Here is a 10,136-nt window from a genome sequence, read left to right as displayed (position 1 = left end):
CCCTCCCCCCGGTGCGCAGCCCCTACTGCCAACAGCAGCAGGCAGGGGCGCTCATGGCCTGTGCAGGCGCTGCCACCTGGTGACGCGTGACTCCAGCCCGTGCTGCACATGGTGGCAAGGAGTGCAGCCAGACTGGCTCCCCTTTATCGCGTGGTGCTCCCTGCGGTGCAAGTGCAGCTCCCTGTGCCACCAAGGGAAGCCCTGTGCGATAGACCCAGCTGCCTTCCTTGCTTCCCCGCTATGCAGGTCCTAGGACTCTGGCGGAAGTGGAGGGGAGCCCTGCCCCCTGCTTCCCAATGGAGTCCCAACACCTACACGACGGGGGTGGGGAAGGCAGCTGGCTCCATCGTGCAGGGCTTCCCCCAGTGGTGCGTGAGTGCCAGGAGCTGCATGTGTACCATGGGGAGCCCTGCATGATAGAGGCGGGCTGGCCTGGCTAGAGTGGCAGCGCTTGCATGGACCCTGAGCACCTGCCACCTGCTGCTTCCACCGGCAGCAGGGGCTTTGTGCCATGGGGGGAGTCCCCATAATTCCCCACCCTCCCTCACACCCACACCCTGCCCACTCCACGGTCCTGCCAGCCTCATGCTCTGTGCTCCCGCCCAGCTACAGCTCCCCTTCCCTCTCCCCTTACCACCTCCCTACCTGCTACTTGGAGCGAATGCTGCAGCAGAGAGATGGAGCTGCTGGATGCCAGGGAAGCCGAGCAGGTTCCCTGGCAGCTGCAGCAGTGGCCGCAGCAGTCCTTCCCAGAAGCTGTGCAGGCTGGGCCTGGTCCTTCTGTGGACAAGGGTGGGAGCAAGGGCTAGGTGGGATACAGTTAGTGGGTGCCCACGGGCCAGATGAAATTGCCTGGTAGGACAGATCTGGCCCATGGGCCATATTTTGCCTGCCGCTGCCTTAAGTAAACGATGTGGGAAGATGGTGGGAGATCTTTGGTGTTGTTAATAAGTGTTGCCATTGTTCAGCCAGCTCTTTCAATCATATGACATTTTAGTAATATACGTCTCTCTCTCTCTCTCTCCCCCTCCCTCTCCCCCTTGTCTTTCTTTCTCCCATTTACACAGAACATTCAGAAGATGCTTGGCCTTGCTCCTTCTCGAGCTGCCACAAAGCAGGCGGGGGGCTTCCTTGGCCCCCCTCCTCAGGCTGGGAAATTCTCTTAAAGTGCAGTTATGCAACTCACTGCAGTTCCTGTTGATCTCAACATCTAAGCCAGACTGCCTTCGGTTTGTAACAAGATCAGACTCCACAGCTTGCTTTCTATGCAGCCACAGTAACTTTTGGGATAGTTACCAGAACCACAGAAGTATCTCGTACATCTGGAGTATTCTACAGACAGCTGTTTTTGCCTGTCAGCTTTGAATCAAGGGTCTGGGCAGATGTTTGTTTCTTGTGTCTGAAGAAATAAATGGTTAGGGGATGGTGCGTTTTAAAATAGTCACCTAGTCCTGTTACAGGAGCAGTGGACCTACTTTGCTTTAATAAAAAGCCTGCAAGAAGCATAAGACTTTTTTGAATCTATAAATATGGAAGCTAACTCGGGATGATCAGATATTAAAATAAACATCCTGGAAAGCTCTGGCCAGTTGTATTACAATAATGTCCCCATTCCATTATGAGCTCTAGCCAGTCTGTCTGTTTTGAGTCTTTATGTGGGATTAATAGGTATGTTTAGTTCACAGTAATGCAGGGAGAAAATGCAGAGTTTGGGCTGGAGTAGGTTTCCTCATTGGTCACAATTCCTGAAGGTACAGTAAGCCAAACCACAGTGTCATGCTGCAGTTGGAGGTTTCTGGTATTGTACCATTGAATATTCATTCGCTCCACAGTTCCTCTGATTTGTTCAGGCTGGCGCTGGTTCTCGTAGTGTTACAGTGCCTGCACTCTAGCTGCCTGCTGAGTTGGAATCTATTCAGTTTTAACCATATCTTAAAACAAACTTGACCTTTAGACTTAACTTGAGTTAAGCTATTATTACATAACCTGACTTGTATGCTAGTGCTACCAACTGTGAATGTATCTGTTAGTGCCTTGGGTTTATTGTTTGCACACATGGGGGAAGGCTGCTGTGCCATTTACTGCACTTCTGAACTAAGTGGTGATCAGTTTGTATGTCTTGAAGGCTTCTAACTTCAGTCACCTTTAGTCTTCAGATCTTGGTTCATTTCTTATGTTCCCTTTACATTGTTAAGTAGTTACCTGGTTTAGTTTTAAGAGCTAGAGCTCAGTTTGCTTGGGAGTGAGGCAGATAGCAGAGGGTAGACTTGAACATTAACCTGGAAGATACATTTTTTATCAGGTTGTAAAAAAAAATAGTTCCTGAATTGCTGAGAGGTAGAATGGCCTGAAGTAACATCATTTCTGCACTGCTGTGCCACACACACACTAAGAGAATGGAGAATCTTGCACATACTACAATGAAACACACAAGAGGAATGTTCAAGGTATCTGTATGTTAATTGACCTACACATGGTCACATAGTGTTGGTTCACGTGAGATTTAAGATGGACAATATATGGCAATACATGGTACCTCCATCTTTAATACTCGGAGAATTATGAATTAACCTCTGTGCTTGCCCCCCCCCCATTGAAGTATGTATGTCTAGAAATTTTGTGTATGATTGTTTGGTGCCACATGCACCCAAGATGAACCCCTTAGAAAAAATATCATATTAAGGAATGTATTTGGACAGAGCACAGTCCATATCAATAGTGTCAGTCTCTCCCAGAAACAACCCAAGCAGGGTGTGAGGCCTGGGGCAAATGAGCCCATATTTGGCCCCACTCCCACTCCAATCCCATGGGCCCCAGACCTGAAGAAGCTGCCACCGCCATTAGCGGCAGTGGGGAGGGATAGCAAGCGGCTGGATGTGGGGCCACCAGCCGCCCAGCTCTGCATCACTGTTCCTCTGCCCAGCTCCATGGGGTGGACCCCCCGATTCGCCCCCTCCTCCTCCCTAGGGATGGCCCTGGTCTCTGCACATCCACAAAGAACTTCTGTCTCCAGTAGGTAAGTAAGTTCATAGGTTCATAGATGTAGGGTTGGAAGGGACCTGAGCAGATCATCAAGTCCGACCCCCTGCCCTGGGCAGGAATGAATACTGGGCTCATATGACCCCTGGTAAGTTTAATCTCATATGACCCCAGCTAAGTAATTCTCAAGCCTCCTTATAAAGACCCCTAAGGTAGGAGCCAGCACCACTTCCCTTGGAAGCTGGTTCCAGATCCTGGCTGCCCTGACTGTGTAGTAGTGCCTCTTGATGTCTAGCCTGAACCTACTCTCAATCAACTTGTGGCCGTTATTCCTTGTTATTCTGGGAGGTGCTCAGGGGAACAAGGTCTCACCCATTCCCCTCTGGTCCCCCCTGGTAAGTTTATAGACGGCCACCAGGTGCCCTCTCAGCCTTCTCTTGTGGAGGCTGAACAGGTTCAGGTCCTGTAGCCTATCCTCGTAGGGCCTGCCCTGCTGTCCCCTGATCATGTGAGTGGCCCTCCTCTGGACCCTCTTGATGCTTTCCACATCCTTCCTGAAGTGTGGTGCCCAGAACTGGATGCAGTACTCCAAGTGGGGCCTGACCAGCATTGCAGGGAGGGGGAGGATCACCTCCTTGGACCCGCTCATGATGCATCTGTGGATGCATGACAAGGTGGAGTTAGCCTTACTGACCGTGTCCTCACATTGGCGGCCCATGTTCATTTTAGAATTGATAATGACTCCAAGATATCTTTCTGCCACTGTGCTATCAAGAAGGGAGTTCTCCAGCCTATAGGTATCCTGCTGGTTCTTACTGCCAAAGTGCAGTACCCTGCACTTGTCAGTTTTGAATCCCATCATATTCACATTCACCCACCCCTGTAATCTGTCCTGATCCAGTTGTATCCTGTCCCTCCCTTCTAGTGTGCCTACCTCGCCCCAAATCTTGTGGTCATCAGCGAATTTGAACAGGGTACTTTTCACCCCCTCATCCAAGTTGCTAATAAAGAAATTGAACAGTGCGGGCCCAAGGACTAAGCTCTGGGGGACTCCACTGCCCACATCCCTCCAGGTTGAATATGACCCATCCACCGCCACTGTCTGGGTGCAGCCCCCTAGCCAATTTGTGACCCATCTGACTGTGTAGGCATTAATGCCACAGTCGCCTAGCTGTTTAATGAGAATGGGGTGGGAGACGATGTCAAATCCCTTCCTGAAGTCCAGAAAGACTACATCCACCGCGACACCTATGTGCAGTGATTTTGTGACCTGATGGTAGAAGGCAATCAGGTTGGTCTGAAAGGACCTGCCCCTAATAAACCCATACTGGTTGCCCTTGAGCATCATGCCCCCTGGTGGTCTCTTACAGATGTGCTCCTGGATAATTTTCTCAAAAGAGCTTCCCCAGGACTGAAGTAAGACTAACGGACCTATGGTTGCCTGCGTCCTTCCGCCTCCCTTTTTGGAAAATGGGGACCACATTGGCTTTCCAGTCTTCTGGCACCTGGCCAGAGCATCACGAGTGCTCATAAAGCTGTGCTGGGGCCCTGTGATGACCCCTGCCAATTCCCTCAGCACCCTGGGGTGGAGAGTGTCTGGACCTGCTGATTTGAACATGTCCAGCCCCTCCAGAAGCCCCTCCCTAACTTGGTCCTCCCTGACCCTAGGCTTGGTGGAGTGTCTCCTGAGTCTGTCCTGAATCCCGGTGGGGGAGATGTCCCAGTCCCTGGGTACTTCTTGTATCTAAGTAGCATATATAAAACACAAAAATCTCCCTCACTCACTACCACAAAACTATATCCGTGCGCCTAGGAAAAATAATATGCAGTCAAATCTGACTACGTTTGTATGGGTCATGAATGTGGTGGGATGTGCTTAGAGGAAACATTAAATTATAGTTTGGGGTTTATATTATAAGTGTGAGGGAGTTTCATGTTGTGCAATTTCCCTTATCTGTTAGATGCAGAAGAGAGTTGGTTCCCTGCGCTGCAGGATATAGTACCCTAGAACAGTGTTTCTCAGCCCATGGGTTGTAACCCAAAAGTGTGTTGCAAGAATATATGAAAGGGTTGCAGACAAACTTTAAAAATGGATTCTCCTTTAAAGAAGAAAAATGTGGGGAACAGTGGCTTTTCCCTTGCTGGCTGGCAGAGTTCCAGCTTGCGAGGGGCTGCTTGAGCCTCCTCCTGTGCCCCAAACATCCACAACCTGCCCCATACGTGTGTGTGGCCACTGATGTTTACAAATGGGTCCTGGTACAAAAAAAGTTTAGAGCCACTGCCCTAGAGGCTATATCCTGCAGTTAGACACATTTCCCATAGAGTTCAGGGCCTTGTTTTACTGATCTAGAAACTACAAAATAAAGCCTTATTGGGCTTGTGCTATATAATTACTTAAAATGGAGTGACCGCCATTTAGTTTTCATGTTTCCTTGGATTAAAATAAGTCATTTAAATATATTAAAGAAAACAGATCTGTCACATTTCATAGATTTCATAGATATTAGGGGCTGGAAGGGATCTCGCAAGATCATCGAGTCCAGCCATAGGCAGGAAGTCTGCTGGGGTCAAATGATCCCAGCAAGATATGCATCCAAACACCTTTTGAATGAGTCCAGAATGGGTGCTTGCACAACTTCTGGGAGAAGTCTGTTCCAGACCCTGGACACTCAGACTGTAAAGGGAGTTCTTCTTTATGTCCAGTCTAAATTGGCTTTCCAGAAGTTTGTGGTCATTAGACCTTATCCCTTGGGGAGTCCTGAATATGCAGAAGAGCTTCCACGGGGTTGGAGTTCTGGCTTTGTCCTGCCTGTTTACAAGTGCCACATTCTGCCTAAAATTTTCTACAGCAGGAGAGACAGGTAGTGGCTGAATAGTACACTGCAAACAGTTCAGCTGAATGGGGAGAGAAGGTGGAATGTCACAGTGGAACTTTTATCTTTATCCTTTTTTTGAAGGTTACCAGATCTGTTACAAAATTTTTAACCATTTCAAGTGTCCTTTGCTGCTGCTATTTTGAAATTTGGTACATTTATTTATTGTAGACTAGTGGTACTCAAATGTTTGGTCCTGCAGGCCAGTTGAGCACCACGGTACCAGTTTGTGGGCCACTTCAGGCCCTGCACTGTTTCTGCCTAACCCCAGTCAAGCTCCACATGGTCTCTGTTGCCCCCATGCCCCAAGATCAGGTCTTGTGGTCCCATGCTGCCCCTGTGTGCCAGGATTGGGTCCTTGGGACCTGCATGCTGGCATTAAGCCCTGGTATTCCCCCCCCTCCCCGCTTCCAGCCCTGTGCACTGGGATTGGGCCCTAGTGCCCCATACTGCAAACTGTTGTATTATGAGAAAGGGGAATCAGCATTGCTTAACTACCTTCAGCATCTGGGTACTTCAGTTGCATTGGCAAGCCCACAGAAAGGCCAGTAGTCTTATTCTGGATCTGTCACTGAAAACCCTTTGAGATTCTAGATCTGTTCAGTTATTCTGGTATTATAAAAGCCTAAGTCTGTCTGTCTGTCTGGCCATAACGCTTTATTCATACTCCGATTGGCTGACAGAAACAGGCAGTCAGAGTGCTCCAAGCGTGCGGGAACACTGCCATGATTCGGAAGCCGCGCCGAGGGCTGGACAGAGGGTGGGGGAGCTGAGGCCAGCCTTGGCTCCCCTACCTAACTCCTTGCAAAAGACAGAGCAGCGGCAGAATGGGTCGTTAGGTGGCGGCACTCCATCCCGGCCTCCTCGCCCCACTCTCATTCTTGACAGGCAATTAGTTCCTTATTTGCCCCACCAGTGGGAGCTGAAGCACTTGAACATCCGTGCACTGTTCAGAAAGTGCTGCCTTGCAGATTTGGTTTGGACCCTTGCTTACATATTTGTTTTTGTTCAGTACAATGTTTTACCATGGCTGTGTGACTTCACTGCTTAGTAATCATTTACTTTGTCACGGTTGCGGGTCTCTGTTATGCACAGTAATTCATAACTGACCTGGAGGATGGGGGCAGGGCAGGAATGGAGAATGTTATCCCTGGTGCTGGAATTTTTCTAATTTATATTTACTTGCATTTGTAAACAGGGGTGCCCCTGCAAACCCAATACTTGTTTACATGCAGCAGCAACAATTGCTTGAAACATCTGCACATCCCCAAGTCTGTAGGGACTTGGCGTATGAAGCAAGACTTTGTGGACAGATAACCTCACAAAGCTATGCATTCCTGAGAGATCTCTGACCTGGTGGTCACGGTCTCCCTGTCTCTTCTGGTTTGGTAATGTTAGGAATATGACCTTCCTACAGCAAGCAGCCAGTACTAACAGAAGCAGCTGTTCTGTGTCTTGCAACCCTTTGTGAATATGAGCAACAGCCCCAGTCTCTTCTGATCCTTTGCCTTGGGATACTTTCTCTTAAAATCCTGGAGTTGATTGCAGATGAATGTCTCTCTCCATCTCAAAGGAAAAAAAAAAAGTGGATTGCCTTTGGGCTGTAAACAGGAAGCTGGGCAACATGACCCAAGAAGGTCAAGAGAGCATTTCAGAGAAGGCAAATTAAAAGCATGCAATTTATTATTCAGTATATTATTTTTTTTAAAAAGCTTAGGATGCATTTGAAGCCTGACTTGTGTTTTATGAATCCTTGCAGTTGACAATACTGTATGGCACCTACCATGCCTGTCACGAAGTGACCAACTTTCAGGAAGCAAAAGCTGAAATACAATTCCAGACTCTCCAAAGCCTCCTAGAAACTTAAGTAGTCTCGATACTACTTCTGGTTCCAGTTAGTATAGCTGCCTGTGCTGTAGCACTGCAGATGAGTTCATTAACCCCATGACAAAGCAGAACTAAATTGCTTGGGTGCAGTTTTGTCTGAATCCAGCTTATTCTGGCCATAGAACAAATGCATCCTGGAACTGGGGGCAGGGAAGTCTCAGCCAAATCAGGACTGATTCTCCACCCCTTATTCCCTCTCTCTCCTTCCACCCCTATGATTCAGAACAAAAGGCCTGTTTCTTTGAGGATACTGGAGCACAGCTCTGAAACTTGGAACTGTCCTGGAAGGTTTGGGATGGTTGGTTGCTTCTCAAAGCTGCATTGATTGTAGATGCAGAAATCCCTGGGTGACTAGTGGCAACATTGTCACCAGATCTAGATAGCCCTTGGCGTGGAAAGTGCATTTGGTCTTTAATGGTGTAGGTTGTAGCTGTGTTGGTCTAAGGACACAGGCAGACAAGCTTCTTTGGGTGAATCTGATATCTTTTATTAGACCAACTTAAATAGTTGGAAAGAACATTTTTAGCAAGTTTTCAGGTTTAAAAACCCCTTGTGAGGCTGAGGAAGTTTCTGCAGCTGGTGTGTGCTTTTCCTGGTCTTTAATGACAGCGGTAAAGTAGCTGCTAGCAGGGTTGCCTGTAGTCCCTGCAAAATGATCAGTACAGTACCTGCCTATTGATGTAAAGCCCAAAGAAGAGTAAATCCCTAAAACTGCAGCTATGTGGGTTGGAGCACTGAACAATTTTCCTGAAAAGGCTGGGAGTTCAAATATCATTAAAGAATTAAGAAAAGAAAGCTTAAGCCATAAAGGTATCAAGTACTGTAAAAAGGTATGACTCCCTTTTCTTTGACTGCAAGGTAGTGGTGGGGTTCCATGGTAAATTTTGGTGGACCTTAGATGGGTGCTATCAAACAGCCTGAGCCAGGCAGAAGCCAAGCTCTCCCATTTATTTCAAAGCTACCTGAAGGCAACTGTTTTCTAAGAACATGCAAATTGCATCTGTTGCACAAGCTGTAGGCCAGATCTTTAGTAGATGTAAAGAGTTTTCACTCCCCCAACTTAAGGATACTGCTCTTTAAATGCAGAGTAAGGTGAAGAAAATGAGCCAGGTTTGTGGGCTCTCCTTTACCACCCATGTACCCTGCTGCTGACCACCTATTTGTGTCTCCATGGATTTTGGAGAGGCTAGTTTTAAAATACTTTATCTACTAAAGTTATGAAATTTAAGGAAGTAAATCTCAGTGCAGAGCTTATAATTTGTCAGTAGGAAAGTACAGACGTGCATGCTTCCACCAGAGTTTTCCTAGCCACAAATGAGCCCTGCACCTTCCCAAGGTGCACGTCCTATACGTGCATTAATGTGCTTTTTCTAATGGAGGTACTAAAGTCCAATGTGAGGTGCTAAATTAATGCACATTACGCTGTGCTACTGCACAGTAGTACATTTGCACACTTTTAGTGAGTTAATGAGCAGTAGGCTGTCAGTTCATTTACGTGAAGTTTTAATGCACAGTAAAAGTCCACTGCATTAAAGCACAGGGGTAGGCATGCCCAAGTACCAATCCAATCTCCTTTCCCACACTGATCTACTGCTCTGCTTTCTGCTCCCTATCCCATGCTCTGCCTTGTGCTTCCCACCGTGTGTGTGATGTGCTGCCCGTCTGCTCCCTGATCTGCCACGTTTGTCACGCATGCTGCCCATGACACTTGCCCAGCAGGTTAGCCACCCCTGCATTTGAGAAATAAAGAGTTGTGGCAGAGCAAACTTCACTCTTGCACAAGAGGGAGTTTCATGTGAGAATCAGGGAGCACTGTACAGGAAGAAACCTGCACCCTCCAGTGACAGCGCGCAGTCGGGCCAAACTGAGCTCGCCTTTGGGAGGAGAGTGGGCCCAGCTGCCCTTTCACGTGGCAGTGGACTAGAAACCTGCGCTTGAGTTGCTGCACGTCTGTCTTCCAAGCACGCACTTGTTGGCCGTTTGTGAGGCCTCAAGTGGGGTCCTTTTTAAATCTGTTTGATATTGCCTGTTTTCTAACAAACGTTACCAAAAAAAAAACAAAACAGCACTTGTTGGCGGGCTGGCTCTGGGTAGCCGGGCCGTCGTTCTGCGTTGCACACGGTAGCCTGTCTACATGCACTGCGTGATTGACTGGGGAGTGGGGCGAGATACACATGCAAGGCCTCCCAGGGAGGCCGCGAGTCCATAGGGCTCTGGGTCCCCTCTGCGGCTTCACCCGTCCCGGGGGCAGGCTGGTCTCTGCCACGCAGGCGCGGCCGCGGCCCGGGGCAAGGGGCCGAGGGAGGGGGCGGCCCGTGTGCGCTGCGTTGCGCCGCCGCCCTCCTGCGCCCGCCTCCGCTTCCCTTATGTTCCCGCGGGCCCTGCTGCCCGGCCTCC

At 48.8% G+C, this 10,136-nt stretch overlaps 1 protein-coding gene across 1 annotated transcript in view; it reads left to right on the top strand.

Annotated features, from left to right (window-relative positions):
• Positions 1-1,581, top strand: part of TMCO1 (transmembrane and coiled-coil domains 1) — a 26,576-nt gene extending 24,995 nt beyond the window's left edge. The window contains exon 7 of the mRNA XM_019530854.1: positions 1,068-1,581. Coding sequence (XP_019386399.1) covers positions 1,068-1,166 — 99 coding nt within the window. The 3' untranslated portion in view covers positions 1,167-1,581. The remainder of the gene's footprint in view (positions 1-1,067) is intronic.
• Positions 1,582-10,136: the final 8,555 nt, after the last annotated feature.

The sequence above is a fragment of the Crocodylus porosus genome, unplaced genomic scaffold (genome assembly GCF_001723895.1).
Source record: "Crocodylus porosus isolate Cpor-Errol unplaced genomic scaffold, CroPor_comp1, whole genome shotgun sequence".
NCBI classification, from domain to species: domain Eukaryota; kingdom Metazoa; phylum Chordata; order Crocodylia; family Crocodylidae; genus Crocodylus; species Crocodylus porosus.
The sequence above is the reverse complement of the archived record's forward strand: the minus strand, read 5'-3'. Positions and strand labels throughout refer to the sequence as shown.